Here is a 20201-nt window from a genome sequence, read left to right as displayed (position 1 = left end):
TAGTTTAATAGGTTCTATTAATATTAGAGGTCGACCGATTAATCGGAATGGCCGATTTCAAGTTTTCATAACAATCGGAAATCGGTATTTTTGGGCACATTTGTGGCCTGCTGGAGGTCATTTTGCAGGGCTCTGGCAGTGCTCCTCCTTGCACAAAGGCGGAGGTAGCGGTCCTGCTGCTGGGTTGTTGCCCTCCTACGGCCTCCTCCACGTCTCCTGATGTACTGGCCTGTCTCCTGGTAGCGCCTCCATGCTCTGGACACTACGCTGACAGACACAGCAAACCTTCTTGCCACAGCTCGCATTGATGTGCCATCCTGGATGAGCTGCACTACCTGAGCCACTTGTGTGGGTTGTAGACTCCGTCTCATGCTACCACTAGAGTGAAAGCACCGCCAGCATTCAAAAGTGACCAAAACATCAGCCAGGAAGCATAGGAACTGAGAAGTGGTCTGTGGTCACCACCTGCAGAACCACTCCTTTATTGGGGGTGTCTTGCTAATTGCCTATAATTTCCACCTGTTGTCTATTCCATTTGCACAACAGCATGTGACATTTATTGTCAATCAGTGTTGCTTCCTAAGTGGACAGTTTGATTTCACAGAAGTGTGATTGACTTGGAGTTACATTGTGTTGTTTAAGTGTTCCCTTTATTTTTTTGAGCAGTGTATATATATATATATATATATATATATATATATATATATATATATATATATATATATATATATATAAATAAATAAAATATATATTTTTTTAATTCGGCAAATCAGCGCCCAAAAATACCGATTTCCGATTGTTATGAAAACTTGAAATCGGCCATTCCGATTAATCGGTCGACCTCTAGTTGAGACTGCTGTTTTGCTGGTACTATTTAATGAAGCTGCCAATTGAGGACTTTAGTGAGGTGCCTGTTTCTCAAACTAGACACTCTAATGTACTTGTCCTCTTGCTCTGTTGTGCACCGGGGCCTCCCACTCTTTATATTCTGGTTAGCGCCAGTTTGCACTGTTCTGTGAAGGGAGTAGTACACAGCATTGTACGAGATCTTCAGTTTCTTGGCAATTTCTCGCATGGAATAGCAAAAGGGTTTTCTAATGATCAATTAGCCTTTTAAAATGATAAACTTGGATTAGCTAACACAACACTCAATTGGAACACAGGAGTGATGATTGCTGATAATGGAACTCTGTACGCCTATGTAGATATTCCATTAAAAAAATTGAACATTTCCAGCTACAACAGTCAATTACAACATTAACAATGTCTACACTGTATTTCTGATCAATTTCATGTTATTTAAAAAAAATTACAAAAAAACAGCTTTTCTTTAAAAAAAAAACAAGGACATTTCTACGTGACCCCAAACTTTTGAACGGTAGTGTATATGAAAAGAGAAATGTGGGCTTGATATTGTTGGCGTGTTCAACAATTCAACTGAAAACACTGAAACAACCACCGCTTGTCTTTGACACTACGACCTAGACCTTGCTGTGTTTTTTATTTATTTATTTATTTACTTACTGTGCATCATCTTTCTGTTGACAGTTTTAAACCAAAAGCACAAATACAGAAAACAAACACGACTGTATAATTGAACTGAATAAGTGATAGCGACAACTGAAACACTTCCCATGTAACAGGCTTCAGCAGCAAGGCGGCCAACTACTTTCACGCCATCTCTGCAGGAGTGATAGGCAGCTATTTAATTAACAGAAACTTTCCAAGAGCACAACATTCAGTACTGTCTGTAACAAACTATATGACAAAGACTCAACTATCCCAGAGTGCATATTAAAATTAAATATGTACATCTTTATATTTAAACATCCAGTGTTAAAATCACAAACCACTCTTCTTCTTCCATCACTGCAGACTTTGCTCTGTTAAAAAGAACGGTGTCATTTGTCATCAGACCTCAGTTTCACAGCTCTCACTTCCTGTCAAGTGAGGCAAGAGAAGGTTCTGTATTCTACCAGGCTGTGGCCTCGCAGCCTTCTACAGCAGTTGCTTTCTGGGCTTCATGTTCACCAAACTATGGGGATCTCTTCCAACTGAGACACACCAACTCATACAGGGTTTCTGATTTTTGTGAACTTGGAGCAGGTTAAGGCCGGCCAGGATTCGAGGGTTACATCCTGTGTAGGCTCTGGTGAGTACAACCGACTTTAGGGTGGGTGATGTAAATATAAATGGGTTATTGCAGGATCTGTGGCTCTAATGAGGACATGTGTGATATGCCAGAGAATGTGCAAGCAATTGTGAACAAAAGCCTTTTAAATACAGAGTTGTTTGTGGGATGTGGGAGTTTTAAATGGTAAGCAGGAGAAAAAAATGCACATTATACAAACACTATCACTAATGTAAGCTAATCAATACAGATTGGACAAAGACATCCTGATTTGAAACATTATAAGCCATTCATTCTTAGAATTGGGAAGAAACCAGAAAATTGTTTGATTCCCCATTAAACATTCTGATCTTATTAGTAGATCCCCATTTACTCTAAATATTCTATGCCTACTTTGAATTTTAATTTGAGGAAGGAAATGCCAAAAGTAGCGACCACATTTTACCACTCAGCCCTTTATGCTAAAATGTTGCTTGTTTCCTCATGGTACAGCGCGTTTATAGATACAGTAATGACAGTTGCTTTTCTTCTTTTCATCCATCAGTCATCAGGACACAGCAGAATTCAGACGTTAACAGGAAACAGCAATGGAGGGAAAGCGTCTTGTTATTGTGTATTTTCTGTGGATGCTGCCACGGGGACTGAATGGCACAGTGACACTTCAGCCTAACCTCCACTCTACCAACTTCAGAAGCAGTGAGGTTACTGCAACTTCAGACAAAGTTTCACCCGTAGAAATGGCTCAAGAGCCCCTCAACAACGCACCGGATGAAGGACAACATAGCACCGTAGCACCTTCAGTTGAGTTGAAGCTCACAGTGAAGAGTGAACCACAGACTTCAGACCAGGTGTCGACCAGAAACATTCTCAGCCACGATCGGCCTTCAATGCAGCCTTTGCGTATGAGCACAAAGAGGAACTCCCAGTCACCTCAGGACCGCCAAACAACCAGATATAAAAACAAGTCTACGGTGGAGATCACAGCAGATGGAGCCCAGGAAACATCGCCCACTGTGTGGAATCAACCTCTGGTAAGGCAAGTTACACCCTCCGGCAAGGACGAAGTAAGTCCAACAGCATCACCTAGACCTTCTGAGTTGTCCACTCAAACAACCTCACCGACACCAAATCAACCAACAGAGATCCAAACGGGGCCTACTCCGTCCAATTCTCCAATGTCGCAGACCAACGACACCGCAGAGAGGAAACGACCCACGCCAACTGGTGTTGGATTTGGAGTGACACCGACTAGAGCGGAATATACTTTGAACACAGGTGGAAAGGCTCAACTACCCAGCACCCCCTCCCAGGCCCCAGTCACAAGCAGGAGATCATCCCCTTCACACCCCACTGAAAGAGGTCCAACAGGCCTATCTGAGCTGCCTAGTGCTGCCACTTCACCCACCACCCTACCTCCATCTACAGCCATGACCAAATCTTCAACCCACGTCTCCACTCCATGGACGTCGACCCAGCCTGCCAAGACCCTTGCCACCACTGAAGCCTCTGTTACTTCTAGTATTGACGTTACCAGCAGCACGGGCCAATCCGGGCCAATGGTCCCCACTAAAAAAGAAGTTGCCAATGCCACCACCACGGCAAAAAAGAAACCAAAGCCTCCGACAAAAACTGCAAACCAAGACGAGAGAAAAAAGACGGGGAACCATGGCACAGCGGTGGCTGTACTGATTGGTGGGACACTGTTCATGATGCTGGTGGGTTTTGGGGTCATCTTCGTGAGGAAGCAAAGACAACAGAGGATGCAGCTGCAGAATACAGCCTGGGCCGGCCCCTCTCCGTTTCTGTACGGTGGAGTCCAGTCTCAACTGGATAATGACGATAGTGGTGATGTCCATCTGAGGGGCTCCAATGGGATCTCCTTCTCTGGCTTCCTGTCTCAGCGACTCTCCAAGAGGTTCTCTCTGAACCAGGATACTGACCAGGAATTCCGGATGGGTGAGATTCCGGCAGGAAGTACATTCGGAAGAGAGACTGTTTCAGATTGTTAAACCGTGCAACGGGACTGCTGCGTTGAACAAAGAAAATACCCAGACTGAGGAGGTACAACTTCCAGACAACTCCTCATCTCCTCCGCCACCGACGTCTTCAGAGACCACTGCCACAGCACCCACCCATTACCATCAGCCTCCTGCCTCCTTGCAGGATGTTGATCTGGGGCCAGACAATGCTCCCAATCGCTCTTCCTCTCATACGCCACCAGATATCCCAGAAACTGTTCCTCCACCACTGTTGGGTGTTCACCTGCGTCCCCCCTCAGACCAGGCCAGCCCCCCTCCACCAGAGAGCACATATTTCTCCATCCCCCCGGACCCGCCTTTACCCATCTCCAAGCAGTGACAGATAGCAACACAGGAAACCCACTCTCCTCCCCCACCACCCAACAAAGGAAACCACTTTACCCAAAAAACTAAACTGATGCTTATCAGTGTTTTGCTTCCTCCATCTATACCTCTATCTGATGAAACATTCCACGAAACAGATCTTCAACTAGGCCTATAGCCATAGTTTGATTGTCAAAACCAAGCTAACCCTCTCCCTATTTAACAGGATAACTGACATTGGCCACAATAATCAGCTTTCTTTGGTATGAAGGCAACCAAATGTACACTCAGAAAGCTTTCCCAAATGTTTTGATTCAAGATGTGGACACTGTTCAGATCCATTTTAATTCAGCCTGACCAATCTGTAGCAGTGATATTTATTTCATGCTACAATAATTGCTTTTCTCCAGTGTACTTTTTGGAGAGAAAGACACAGGAAGTAAAGGCCTAAACATCAGCATCATACCCAGTGGTGAGATTATTCAGAGAAGGATGCACTGCTAAAGTAATGTAATTGTGTGTGTGTGTGTGTGTGTGTGTGTGTGTGTGTGTGTGTGTGTGTGTGTGTGTGTGTGTGTGTGTGTGTGTGTGTGTGGCAAGTGAACATTCACAGCGCATAAGTCAAGTCACTGAAAACAATCTACCCAGGCTGAAACATTCACGGTGAAAGAGGAAGTACAAAAAATAAATGAAACGAAAGAGTGATTTATATAATTAAACTGAGGAACAATAGATAGAAAGGGATAGAATGAATGTGAGAAAGAGTGAGCAGGGAGTTAGTCTCTCAGTGGGGCTGGCCCAACACTGTTAGTGAGTGCCTTACTGCAGTGTTGCAGTCGCTCCCAGTGTACTTCAGAGCTGTGCAGCAGTACACTAACAGTAAAGAGAGAGACAGAAAGAGGGAAATGTCAGACCCACAAAAAATGCCTCAATGTCTCATCTGAAGAGAAACCACAGAAACAAGATGGGAGAGGGAAAGCAACCACCACACCCATCTCATCTACCCATACTTGTCAACAAATGAGATGTTAAATACTCGTTGTTCATCAATCACGTATTTATGCAATAAATCCAATTATGGTAAATACTGGTGTGAAATTGTGTACTACATTAGCCTCATACAGTGAGGCAGACTACAGGCTCAATGGTTAACGCCAGGCTATAATTCATTCTGCTGGGTGGTGATTGAGGAGAGAGCATCATCTGCCTACACAAGTTACTGTCCCCCACCCCACCCGCCCCTGCCGCTCAGATGCCAGCCACGGCACCTGCTTTATCCCTCCCTATAAAGAGCGTTGCCTGGAAGATACAGCCATCATAAATCCATTCCCTCTCACCACCACCCCACTACTCAAATTCACAGCTTCTTCCAGACACATTCTCCAGCTGAGTACTAAAAGGGAAATGTTTCTATTGACAAATGATTGTAGAACTCCCTGTGTTGATACTGCCGCAGACATGAAAGAAACACAAGAGAAGTAGAGAGGAGGCAGCACGAGAAGTAGCTAAACTTGAGATTATTTTCAGTCCCGTTTCATTCTAACTCTTTACACATCTGCAGTTCCAGGTCTGATGTAGATTTCAAACCACCAACTCAGTCTGTCATATCAGTCCTGTCGGGGGTGAACCTTCATCTCCAACACAAACAGATGCCATGTTCATCTCAACACAGTCGGTTCAATTTGCAACAAACAGAATCCATGCCATGTTCATCTCAACACAGTCAGTTCAATTTGCAACAAACAGAATCCATGCCATGTTCATCTCAACACAGTCGGTTCAATTTGCAACAAACAGAATCCATGCCATGTTCATCTCAACACAGTCAGTTCAATTTGCAACAAACAGAATCCATGCCATGTTCATCTCAACACAGTCGGTTCAATTTGCAACAAACAGAATCCATGCCATGTTCATCTCAACACAGTCGGTTCAATTTGCAACAAACAGAATCCATGCCATGTTCATCTCAACACAGTCGGTTCAATTTGCAACAAACAGAATCCATGCCATGTTCATCTCAACACAGTCGGTTCAATTTGCAACAAACAGAATCCATGCCATGTTCATCTCAACACAGTCGGTTCAATTTGCAACAAACAGAATCCATGCCATGTTCATCTCAACACAGTCGGTTCAATTTGCAACAAACAGAATCCATGCCATGTTCATCTCAACACAGTCAGTTCAATTTGCAACAAACAGAATCCATGCCATGTTCATCTCAACACAGTCGGTTCAATTTGCAACAAACAGAATCCATGCCATGTTCATCTCAACACAGTCGGTTCAATTTGCAACAAACAGAATCCATGCCATGTTCATCTCAACACAGTCGGTTCAATTTGCAACAAACAGAATCCATGCCATGTTCATCTCAACACAGTCGGTTCAATTTGCAACAAACAGAATCCATGCCATGTTCATCTCAACACAGTCGGTTCAATTTGCAACAAACAGAATCCATGCCATGTTCATCTCAACACAGTCGGTTCAATTTGCAACAAACAGAATCCATGCCATGTTCATCTCAACACAGTCAGTTCAATTTGCAACAAACAGAATCCATGCCATGTTCATCTCAACACAGTCGGTTCAATTTGCAACAAACAGAATCCATGCCATGTTCATCTCAACACAGTCGGTTCAATTTGCAACAAACAGAATCCATGCCATGTTCATCTCAACACAGTCGGTTCAATTTGCAACAAACAGAATCCATGCCATGTTCATCTCAACACAGTCAGTTCAATTTGCAACAAACAGAATCCATGCCATGTTCATCTCAACACAGGTCTATTCGTTCTACTATCATGACAAGCTATTGTAAGAGTTTGACTTTTAGTATGACTATACATCTTACTTTTCTGTCCTTATCATTCTAAAACAATTGCATGTGCTGTGACTACCGTTGGTTTTCACACTCAAGTAGGTTGCAAGGTGGGAAACCTTTTGTGAAAATATATTTTCCCTCGTACAAACACTTGTGGTTCGTGTATGCAATTCTCTTGATGCTTCAACTTATTAACAAAGCTTTCAACATGACAGAATTATAGAAATCAGATAGTCATTTTCAGTGATCCCATCTAATGATCTGAGATGAATAGCCCACATTAGTTTATTTCTCAGACTCTCACAGCTTATTGGTTGAACACCCGGAACTAACACAGCAGATTGGAGTAGCTATGCAGTTTCACACTTTTGATTGGTCTGGTGTTGCCATGCTCGCACCATGCAATGCACTATGGAGGGTATTTCTTACTGGGTTTCATTTGCTGACATTTTTTCTGGAGAATTGTGAATGGTGATTGCTGCCAGCAATTCATGCTGGCTTGTCGCTGAATGATATTGCCAGCAGTAGCAGAAGTGCAGAATGAAATATTCACTGCTTGCTTACGGCTAGTTGCAGAACAGAGCAGTTCTGTGGTGCTAAGTACGGAATGCCTAGAACAATAAGCATGATGTTATGCTTAGTGTGTGTATTTCCACGAGAGAAGCCCCAAACCTACTACAGAGGACTGTTTCATTGGCTAGACACAATCTGCCAAACTATTAAAGAATGACTCCTTTCAGAGACAGACAGACAGACAGACAGACAGACAGACAGAGGTCCTCCAGAACCAAACCGGGTATAGGCATGTGGGCACAGAAGGGACTTCATGAAGTGCTGATTTAAAAACATAATTAGAATCTAAATCTCCAGTGGCACCCCCAAATCACCCCACTCAAAATTAAGTAATCAAATCACAGCACACACACCCACTAAAAAGTAGGATTTTATTCATATCGCTGCAGCAACATTGGCTGTAAAACAGAGACACTAGTCACAGAACACCTATTCATGGCTCAGCAGATTCGCAAAAACAAGCTTGCAGACTTGCCAGGGTGCTTCCTGCAGGCACCCGAAATGGAGGAAGACCAGGAGGATGGTGGGACAAAAACTGTACCCTTAATTCAAAAACAGTGCTAATTCGCTGCTGAGGGCGGTGGAGGCAGCCATTCGTTGCAGGTGCCAGATGTGATGTTAGATACAGGGCATTCGGAAAGCATTCGGCCCCTTTCACTTTTTCCACAGTTAAGTTACAGCCTTATTCTAAAATAGGACAACGACCCTAAGCACACAGCCAAGACAATGCAAGAGTGGCTTCGGGACAAGTCGGGAATGTCCTTGAGTGGCCCAGCCAGAGCCCGGACTTGAACCCGATCGAAGAGTCTCTGGAGAGACATGAAAATAGCTGTGCAGCGACACTCCCTATCCAACCTGACAGAGCTTGAAAGGATCTACAGAGAAGAATGGGAGAAACTCCCCAAATACAGGTGTGCCAAGCTTGTAGCGTCATACCCAAGAAGACGAGGCTGTAATTTCTGCTAAAGGTGCTTCAACAAAGTACTGAGTAAAAGGTCTGAACACTTATGTAAGCGTGATATTTTACATTTGCAAACATTTCTAAAAAACAGATTTTTCTTTGTCATTATGGGGTATTGTATGTAGATTGATTGGGGGGGGGGAATTCAATCCATTTAAGAATAAGGCTGTAATGTAACAAAATGTGGTAAAAGTCAAGGGGTCTGAATACTTTCCGAATGCACTGTTTGTGTATGAAAAAGAGAGAGGAGAAGTCACCACAGCCCCCCCCCCCCCCTGCCTCATCAGCAGCAGAGAGGGCCGGCACTGTGCTGCAATCCTCCATTCCTCTCCCCCTCCCTCACTTGCTCCTCCTCCTCTCTCTCCCTTTCATACTGCTCTTTCCTTGAGCACAGTGCTGCATCAAGAGCCTGCAGAGGAGAGGTGGAGACCGACTGGCGCTATCGAGGGCACCCTGCTCTGGCATGCCAGGATGCCGCCATAACCAAGAAGAGGGTATTGAGACAGAACGAGAGAGCCTGCCCACCACTGGCCAGTGCCAACACAGCACTAGAGAGAGAGAGAGAGAGAGAGAGAGAGAGAGTGTGAGAGGGGGGAGATAGAGGGAAGAGAGGTCCACCTTCACCAGAGAAGGAAGAAAAGCAAGGGAGAAAATAGAAAGCAAGTGTGCAAGTGAGGAAGATATTGAAAGAAATTGAAAAAGACCCCAAAAGAGAGCCAGCGCAAAACCTGAGCGAGTAGAAATAGAAAGAACGCAATAATATTGACGACTAACACCCCCCAGATTTGACTTGACAATCACTCTCTCTCCACTCCGGTGCTCAGAAAAAAACAGGGGGTAGCGAGTGAGAGGGCTGGCCAAGGGAAGGAGGAAGAAAAGAGCGAGATGACGGACTGAAGCAATGGAGAGGATAAGGTGAGTGACTAATGGCATGGAGAGAAAAACGTTAGGAGAGACGGGTGTACATGCTAAGACATGCGCACATGACAGGACACACACAGTGCTTCACAGAGCAGTGATGTATTTGATTCTGTACCACATTAGCTCAATGGACTGCAGCAGGGTGATTTGTCGATGTCAGTCTACTGCTTCTCATTAGAGACCTACTATATGCTTCTCTCTCTCAAATGGCGCTATAATCTCCATTAAATATTGCAGCTTATTTATGGAGCAAATGCCAATCGGCTCCATAGAAGAAATGAATTGATGTTGTTTTGAAAGCACTTATACACCGATTGATACAATGGTGTTACACAATTTAACACAATTAATGGACACACAGAAGATGTACACACAGCCTCCAATATTCTAAAATATATTTTTGGGGCAACATTTCTATGAGTCAGAGCAACATATTTCTGTAATTCTGATGTAATTTCAAATGTATTTGATATTTGGTATGTTACTATTGCAACTATTGTTATACAGGTTAAATGCAACCTCAGACTAACTTGCAGTATGCCATGACCTGAAGAAGTTTCTAGAGAGAGCTCAGCTTACTATGTAATGCTATTAACCTGCGACACTCATGTGTTTGGCAAGCTCTTCTTAACACACACACACATAGTCCCCAGATAACCAGTAATTTGTGCCAGACAGGGTGCAGAGATGACAGGACACAACACAACTGTTTGTGTGCGTGTGTGCGCGTGTATGGGATCAAGAGTGTGTGTGTGTGCCGCCCTAAATGAATTCAGCCGGCTCTTACTGCAGTATTTCCGAGCTCCTACCCGCTGGCAAGGCTTCAAGCTTACCGGCACACAGACTGACTGGGGCCCTTGTAAACTGCATCAAAGCTATTAGATCTATCAGTCTGACCCTCAACGAGGACAGTTAGCATATAGCCTGGCGTTACAATGATATACTGTTATAAATGTCAGAGGGGTGTTAATGATGTGAATGGGAACTATAGGGAGGAGAGGGGTATGGGAAGGGAAAGAGCTCTGGTTTAAGTAAAGTCCAATCCACCCAGCTGGTTCCCAGTCATGACTTTCTAACAGGCTGGATTGGCACCTGTTCTGACAGATTGTTCTGTGGGCAGCAGAACCAGTTTGGAGTGTTTTACTACTGTGTCCAGGTGTTTAATACTGCCTCTCTCCCATCTGGGAGGCTGTTGCTATGCATCAAAGCCTATCTCAAAACAGCAGCAGCTCCAGACAAGGTCTTAAATCAATTCTACAGAGATTCCACTGGGGGGAAACTAGGCAGGTTATGAATAAGGGTGATACTGTAGCTAAAACTCCACTATTGCTAGACAGCATTGGCTCTCGAAACTAACTCTAACTTCCTTCATACTGGACACAGAGACATAAAAATGTTATCCACTAGTTCATTTGACTTTAGTAGGGCTGTAACCGACAAAAAAAAAAATCTTGGTCGACAGAGTCGTCTGTTCTTTAGACCAATCGATTGGATGTAATTTTAAAAGGTGTATTTTTCCGTATATAGACACACGCTATGTTTGAATAAAATCAACTATATGTAGGCTACTGAGCTTGTCTGATGCTTTCAGCACTGCGATTTAAAATTAAGACACAAATTACAAGAGGGAGCCAGAGATCAATAGAGCCTAACCGGACAACAAAAACCTGCTCCCGACCCTCCTCCCACTGCTGCTGGCCTTAGCAGATTCTGGGGTTATGCTCCATCAGTTGCCAGGCTACACCAGCGGTCGGCAACCTTTTCCATTTGAAGTGCTAAGTTACCTTACCATTTCTACTGATCTGCGTGCCAGTTTTCATATGTACATTTTCATGGAACAGTTTAATTTCATTTATAATAAAGTCTTCATCTCAAAATGAATTTCATGTGGTTAATCAAAATACCATCTAAATGAAAATGATACAAATCTAAAAGTAACTTCTATTGCCATTGCCAATATGTAAAAATAACCTACATAGAGACATCACATTGAAGCCTGCAGGTAGAAAATATCCTGATAAGAATAAATATCCTATAAATCACATTGGCTATGCATGGCCTGTTTGCAAGGAACTTGAAACATTGTATCAACTATTAATAGCCTGTTGTATTTGTGCAACGGATAAGAAGCAATCAGGTATGCCTATTTTATGACATTTCCACCGGATAAAGCATGACATTTCTTTCCCCTTTCACGCGAGTGGTTATAGAAAGAGAGAGAGCTGGAAATATTTTTTAAATAGGCTACATTGAGGAACTATTGTCATTCTCAATGGATGTAAAAACAGACTTTGTTTACTTGCTGTTTGAGACAAAGAAAAAATGACTTTGAGAAGCTACATAGTGATGGTGAGTTAAGACAATCAGAAATAGTACCAGATCCCCAAAACAGGCACACTTAACCTACATTTGCGTGCAGGCCAGGTAGCCTAGGCATACTTCTATGCATGTCCTTACTCAACATTGACAGGAGCACTCCAAACAAAAGACAATGAATAAATTGACAACTTGTAAATGAAATAAACAAACTTGTGGCCTAGGCTGTGCGCTCTGCAAACAACATGTTCACTCCTACAATGACAGCGGTAAGACTGTAATAGTAATATATTGAATGCATTAACAGAAATGATTGTATCCAACAAACATTGTAGATTCAAAATGAATGGTAAATGTACTATTGGTGATACTGGTGTGCCATCCCCATGTCCTCAGCAATGGATTGGTCCACTGAGACAGGCGTGAATCAGACAGTTGTCTCGTGTGCATTCATTTTTTAAATTTCTTTATATGTGTGCCATAATTTAAAATATATTTGCCACTGCTCGACAAAAAAAAAAACCTTGGTCGACCAACAGCCTATCGACCATACAATCGACTAAATGGGGTAAGCCCTAGACTCTAGGGAAGTAGATAAAGGGCCTCAACGGCAAAATCCCGATATATCCCTTCAAGCTCCTGGTAATTTCAGCTTGGAAAAGCTAGCAAGGATTGGATTTAAGTGAGCTATTGCTAATCAATATTTAAATGCTAATGATGTCGGTAGCTAATTTAACTGTTAGTATTATTATTCTGCAGATGTGTGTGAATGAGTGATGGTTTTGACAAAGATCCATACTGCCCTACCAAGCAAAAAGGAAGTAATTGCTAATTTGGTCGAAAATCAGTTCATAATTTTTCCTACATTAAATACATGCTTAATCATGTGGACAAGTATCCTGCCTCTATTGTATTGTGTTTTGAAGAAAATGGGGGTCATGTTAGCAGTAAATGCATAAAGTTTCTGTGAAACCAAGGTAAATAAAAGCCATTTTTCTCAGTTCCACACTATGAGCAGTTACTGCCTTTTTGCTTGGTAGGGCAGCATACAGGATCAAAACTGTGCCCTTCCATTTGTGAGTCTTTATAAATCGTGGGAGCAAAGAAGTGTTGCAGATCTATGTCCTTGGGTACAGTCCAGTGTCTCTTCTCAATGTGTCTCTCCCTCTCTCAGAGCCTTCATCATGCTCTACCGCACCCCGCTAGCCTGCCTCCTCCTGCTGCTCCTGTCGGGGATGCTGGGCGGGCTGGTCCTGTCCATCTGCCCTGCCGTGTGCTCCTGCAGCCGGGGCCACCGTGTGGTGGACTGCTCCTCACGGCACCTCTCACAGCTGCCCCCAGGCCTGCAGCACAACATTCGCTTCCTCAACCTCTCACAAAACAGGTAGGAAAACAACTTCTTCCTTATCTTTATCATCTTCCTTCTCATCAGGTTGGATCCTACCTCTAAACGTCTGGGTTCTGATATTGAGCAGCAACATGACTAATAGCCAGACAGAATCAGCAGGGAGGGGATCCTAATAATTACACTCAGTCTTTCTTGCATATTCAGTTGAAGAAACTCTCGCAATTCATGTTTGGTCAGTATGTGGTTTGATTTAAACTAACAATTCCACAGGCATCTTTTATTTATCCCCCCTGTTGTGTCAAATAGTTGTGAATCTAACATTGACTTCTCCCCCTCTCTCCCGACAGCCTTCGTGGTCTGGAGGGCCAGCTCAGCCACTATGCCCACCTGCGTACCCTGGACCTGTCCTATAATCTCCTTGATCGCTTCCCCTCCGGCCTGCCCAGGGCCCTGTGGGACATCCGGGCTGCCGGCAACCAGCTCCGAGCCCTGGACAAGAACGACACGGCCTACCACTGGAACCTGCGGGTCCTGGACCTGTCAGCCAACGAGTTGGAGAGGGTGGTCTTCATCAACAACACCCTGCCCAGCCTACACGCCCTCAACCTGAGTCACAACCGGTTCTGGACCGTGCCCACCAACATGCCTCATAATCTGGAGATGGTGGATTTGTCCCACAACTACCTGGTTCAGATCCTCCTGGGGTCGTTGGACCGGCTGCCCAGGCTGAAGAGGTTCTACCTGCACGCTAATCGCTTCTCCTGGGTGCCGGAGGGGGTGTTTGACCGGTTGGAGGGGCTCGAGTTGTTGACGCTTGGGGATAACCCTTGGGCTTGTGAGGAGGAGGAGAACATCACAAGGCTCTTGCTCTGGGCCGAACATACCCGCGCTGCCGTGTTGGGCTGCCCCTGCTACACTAGGCCAACCTGTGGGCAAGCCCATGTGGCAACTCCAGGAGGGGAGTGGCACTTTGCATCCTACACAGAGCCTCCGCTGGGGGCTGATGCCAGAGAGCTGGGCCGTGGAGGCCTCCCACCAGCTAGGGCTGCAGTCGCCACTTCTGGGTACCTGGCTAAGTCTGCGTTATTGGAGCCTGGGATGCATGGAGACAGGGGGGTGGCCAACGGCTCGGGGGATCAGACACTGTTCGTGTTCACCTCCACCCGCTCGCATGGCCTCTCCACACGCACAAGCACAACGGGGCGTCCGCACTCTGCCACCAAGAAGCCCAACACAGGAAGCACGCGGAGCAGAGGCCACGGTCTCCACACACAGATTGTGTGTTCTGCTGTCGCCTTGAACCTTTTAGTCACGGTGACTGCCTTCAAAGCCTCCTAAAGAAACTAGAGCCAAGTCTTGATGGATTTTGGAGAGGTCTAACCCTACGTACATTTGACCCAGAATGTTAAAGGGAGTTTTGTTTTTGTTTTAATTTTAAAGAACAACGTTCGATTGTTACTGCCTAATTTTTTAAAATATAATTGTGTATTCTCTCTCATCTTCCAAAAATGTGTCCACCATCTCCAGAGTGTAGTTGTGCTGTATGACTATATCTTTCAAACGCACATACAAATAATATCTAGGCAAATGTATAAACATACATGACTAATAATACTATCAGCGTGGAAACATGAATGCTCTACTCCATGTAGTCTATACTGCTTGTGTGTTCTGTTGACAAACGCTGCTGCGTTTTATGCTTTCTATGATATAAACACAGAAACGGAACATTTAGAATGCATTTACTGTACGTGTGGTTTGGATGAGTCAGTGTATGATGTGAGATACCTAATCTTTACACCTTGGCATCAGCTTGGTTTGGGGGGTTATCTAGAAGTACTTTTAAGACCCTAACATGCATGCACACAAACACCTTGGCTCTTTATAAGCTCCTAAAAATAACTGAAAGTTATAACGAAATGAAACTATTCTCCTCTAGGCATTGAAATCCTCACACATCATTGACCATTTGGTCAGAAAGTGACCCTCTTTCCACTATTGTAAGGTGCAGAATTCCCCCCACACACAAAGACAGAGGTATAGGGTAGCTCTAAATCTGGTTCACCAGACATCCTGACTCCCCCAGAACAGTGGGCAGCAGCCTGGGGAGGAGGCATAGGGTATCCCTCCTCTTCAGCTGAGTTGGAACTAAGAGGCTATGATATGTAGCCCCACAAAGCCTGCTGTAATGAGTGAATGGGCCTTCCTGGGTCCTCGCCATGAACCCATCTTCTCCCTTACAGCTTGGACGTCAGCAGTGCTAAAAATTTAGGACACAATCCCTCTCCCTACCAACGGATGGCCCAATCTAGATGAGTATCATCTTCAAAAGGATGCTTTCCTGACATTGTGTTGATAAAGTTTGTTTATCAAGCTGATTTATAATAACAATAATATATGTAGACGCCAACATACACTCCTTGGCTAGGTCTTACCTGCGAGCAATGTAGTAGAAGAGTGGGTTGCCATTCTTGGAGGTTCCAGCCTGGTAGAAGACGTTGAGGGTCTTCAGGGCTTTGAACTCATCTTTCTCATGGACCTGGTGCCTAGAAATCAGGGACAAACGGACAATAGAATGCTTCTGAATCAACTACACTCACTAACTGCTAGCATCCTGAGTGTCTTAGAACATTTTACACACTAACTCTACAGTAGGAGAACAGTTACCTGGTCATAAACTCTTCAAACTTGGAGCTGGTGAGGTTGAGGCTGGACCAGTGTGTGTCGGCCACAGGTTTGTGCTCGGGTGGCCCCAGATAGGCCAGGAGGGTGGCCATCTTGTCAAATGGCCGCCTGCCCACTGCCTTGTGGTCCCTATGGAATGGAAAGAGGGGAGAGCGAGACCACTGTCAGACAAAGAGGGCTATACTGGTAGTGCACATAATAACATGATGACTGGTGACTCATCGTGTTACTGACCTGTTGCTAGAGAGGTACTGTCCAATCCTCTCCTGGTTGTTCCACAGCAGCCTGTGGAGGGCCAGAACGTTGCCATCACTGATGAAGGACAGGCTGTGGTTGACTGAGTCACTTGGAGGAGAGTCAGATGCTATGTCCAAGAAGAACCTACAGGACAATACAGATGGATCACACAGCGAATGGTCAACTACAGAACTGGAAATCTATTACAAAAATATTTAACATTTTAGAAAACGAGTCGAGGTATGTAATTCTCAGCTTTAGCTCGGATCAGTTCCTGCTTTTCTAAATAATGAGAGAGCAGTGTGTGCTATTATCCGCTTTCAAAGTGGGGCTTTTTTGTCAAAAGCTTTGCTGGTTTTAAAATTCTTCTGACTTACCGTCTATGTCGGAAAATATACAGGTTAAGATGTCGTCACAAATCTGGGACCAGCACCGATGCAAACTAGCATAGCTGGTCCCATTGTTGCAAAGAGTTGTAATTTGTATCCCTTTGTCTTAACCTTTGTCATCTTCAACCTAGCTTACCGCCTGGCTGCATCAAAGTTGCTTTTCACAAAGTCGTTAAAAGGCCTCATGTGCTCCTCTTTGGTAAACAACACATGGTTGGCAATGCTCTGGAGGATCTGACGACAGAGACAAAAACACAAAACAGAGCGCAACTTAACTCAAACAAAAGGTCATAAATAAAATGTATTTTTTACAATTACTTTATCAAACTCTTTCGGGTCAAAGCCCCTACTGTCGTTTTCACGAGGTGCTTATTTTAGTAAGATGGAAGCTCCCAACCCATACCTTGGACATGAGCTTCAGTCCTCTCTCTATCCTGGGTGGGGGCTTCTCATCCAGGATGCCTGTCTCGTAGGGTGACACAATGGCAGGGTTGATGAAGCGCAGGAACATGGCACTGCCCACCGCCCCTATACTGTCCTGGGGGAAACGCTGGCTCACCACCTAGAAGAAGAGGAGGGCGATGGAGAACAATGGGGAGGGAGGAGAGCAGGAGGGGTGGGAACAGAGTGGGGAGAAGACAAAATAAGAAAAGTTAGATGCTTCTACGACATGACTGAGAAGATCTCACACCACCCTTCTCAAAGCCAGCCACAGAACGAGAGATAAAGAAAAAAGCGAGCGAGAGAAATAAAGAGTTAGAGTAAAAGTGCAAGAAAGAGGGAGGGAGACAGAGGTTTATGGAGAGAGCCAAGTACGGAGGTCCAGAGAAGACACAGTGCATTCGGAAAGTATTCAGACCCCTTGAATTTTTCCAAATTTTGTTACAGCCTTATTCTAAAATGGATTAAATTACAAATGTTCCTCAATTTACACACAATCCCCCTGAATCACAAAGCAAATATATATAAAAAATGTATTATTTACATAAGTATTCAGACCCTTTGCTATGAGACTCGAAATTGAGTCAGGTGCATCCTGTTTCCATTATTCATCCTTGAGATGTTTCTACAACTTGATTGGAGTCCACTTGTGGTAAATTCAATTCATTGGACATGATTTGGAAAGGCACACACCTGTCTAGATAAGGTCCCACAGTTGACAGTACATGTCAGAGCAAAAACCAGGCAATGAGGTCGAAGGAATTGTCCGTAGACCTCTGAGACAGGATTGTGCCGAGGCACAGATCTGGGGAAGGGTACAAAAACATTTCTGCTGCATTGAAGGTCCCCAAGAACACAGTGGTCTCCATTATTCTTAAATGGAAGAAGTTTGGAACCACCAAGACTCTTCCTAGAGCTGGCCGCCCGGCCAAACTGAGCAATTGGGGGAAAAGTGCCATGGTCAGGGAGGTGATCAAGAACCTGATGATCACTCTGACAGAGCTCTAGAGTTCCTCTGTGGAGATGGGAGAACCTTCCAGAAGGACAACCATCTCTGCAGCACTCCACCATTCAGGCCTTCATGTTAGAGTGTCCAGACGGAAGCCACTCCTCAGTAAAAGGCACATGACAGCAGCTTGGAATTTGCCAAAAGGCACCTAAAGGACTCTCAGACCATGAGAAACAAGATTCTCTGGTCTGATGAAACCATGATTGACCTATTTGGCCTGAATGCCAAGTCTCACATCTGGAGGAAACCTGGCACCATCCCTACGGTGAAGCATGGTGGTGGCAGCATTATGCTGTGGGGATGTTTTTCAGCGGCAGGGACTGGGAGACTAGTCAGGATCGAGGGAAAGATGAACGGCGCAAAGTACAGAGAGCTCCTTGATGAAAACCTGCTCCTGAGTGCTCAGGACCTCAGACTGGGGTGAAGGTTCACCTTCCAACAGGATAATGATCCTAAGCACACAGCCAAGACAACGAAGGAGTGGCTTCAATACAAGTCTCTGAATGTCCTTGAGTGGCCCAACCAAATCAAACATCTCTAGAGAGACCTTAAAACAGCTGTGCAGCAACACTGCCCATCCAACCTGACAGAGCTTGAGAGGATCTGCAGAGAAGAATGGGAGAAACTCCACAAATACAGGTGTGCCAAGCCTGTAGCCTCATACCCAAGACTGTAATCGCTGCCAAAGGTGCTACAACAAAGTACTGAGTAAAGGGTCTAAATACTTAAGTATATGTGATATTTCCGTAATAAACATATGCAAAAATTTCGAGAAACCTGTTTTTGCTTTGTCATTATGGGTTATTGTGTGTAAGGCTGTAACCTAAGAAAAGAGGTTACAACAACTTTTGTAGTGATCATGAGATTGATAAGTTGTGATCTCGACATAACAAGGGAATTATTATTTTTATTCACATCCTCCTCTCTGGACTTCCGTAACTATGACAAGAACATTTTAATTAAAGCTTAGAGGAAAATTAAGCCTTTGAAAAACAAACTAAATGCCAGCAGCAGAGGACAAGAGCTTGCTTTTAGTGGAACTGACAGTGTTTTAGCAACATCAAATCTTACTCATACAGTGGGGCAAAAAAGTATTTAGTCAGCCACCAATTGTGCAAGTTCTCCCACTTAAAAAGATGAGAGGCCTGTAATTTTCATCATAGGTACACTTCAACTATGACAGACAAAATGAGAAGAAATAAAATCCAGAAAATCACATTGTAGGATTTTTTATGAATTTATTTGCAAATTATGGTGGAAAATAAGTATTTGGTCAATAACAAAAGTTTATCTCAAAACTTTGTTATATACCCTTTGTTGGCAATGACAGAGGTCAAACGTTTTCTGTAAGTCTTCACAAGGTTTTTACACACTGTTGCTGGTATTTTGGCCCATTCCTCCATGCAGATCTCCTCTAGAGCAGTGATGTTTTGGGGCTGTTGCTGGGCAACACGGACTTTCAACTCCCTCCAAAGATTTTCTATGGGGTTGAGATCTGGAGACTGGCTAGGCCACTCCAGGACCTTGAAATGCTTCTTACGAAGCCACTCCTTCGTTGCCCGGGCGGTGTGTTTGGGATCATTGTCATGCTGAAAGACCCAGCCACGTTTCATCTTCAATGCCCTTGCTGATGGAAGGAGGTTTTCACTCAATCTCACGATACATGGCCCCATTCATTCTGTCCTTTACACGGATCAGTCGTCCTGGTCCCTTTGCAGAAAAACAGCCCCAAAGCATGATGTTTCCACCCCCATGCTTCACAGTAGGTATGGTGTTCTTTGGATGCAACTCAGCATTCTTTGTCCTCCAAACACGACGAGTTGAGTTTTTACCAAAAAGTTCTATTTTGGTTTCATCTGACCATATGACATTCTCCCAATCTTCTTCTGGATCACCCAAATGCTCTCTAGCAAACTTCAGACGGGCCTGGACATGTACTGGCTTAAGCAGGGGGACACGTCTGGCACTGCAGGATTTGAGTCCCTGGCGGCGTAGTGTGTTACTGATGGTAGGCT

General features: G+C 44.4%; 1 protein-coding gene and 1 pseudogene across 3 annotated transcripts in view; one reads left to right on the top strand and one right to left on the bottom strand.

The window, feature by feature from the left end:
* LOC139549363 (neurofibromin-like) overlaps positions 1-20201 on the bottom strand; it is a 106291-nt gene that overhangs the window by 38566 nt on the left and 47524 nt on the right. For 2 of the 3 annotated variants that reach the window (XM_071359800.1, XM_071359801.1), the window contains 5 exons: positions 17140-17298; positions 16873-16970; positions 16345-16491; positions 16093-16239; positions 15861-15971 (listed from right to left, as the gene is read on the bottom strand). In XM_071359800.1, coding sequence (XP_071215901.1) covers positions 15861-15971; positions 16093-16239; positions 16345-16491; positions 16873-16970; positions 17140-17298 — 662 coding nt within the window. Of the gene's footprint in view, positions 1-9175; positions 13421-15860; positions 15972-16092; positions 16240-16344; positions 16492-16872; positions 16971-17139; positions 17299-20201 lie in introns of those variants that run through there. The other variant, XM_071359802.1, reaches the window with a different exon arrangement.
* On the top strand, positions 1941-5558 carry LOC139549353 (mucin-2-like; annotated as a pseudogene).

Source organism: Salvelinus alpinus, chromosome 22, assembly GCF_045679555.1.
Source record: "Salvelinus alpinus chromosome 22, SLU_Salpinus.1, whole genome shotgun sequence".
NCBI classification, from domain to species: domain Eukaryota; kingdom Metazoa; phylum Chordata; class Actinopteri; order Salmoniformes; family Salmonidae; genus Salvelinus; species Salvelinus alpinus.
The sequence above is the reverse complement of the archived record's forward strand: the minus strand, read 5'-3'. Positions and strand labels throughout refer to the sequence as shown.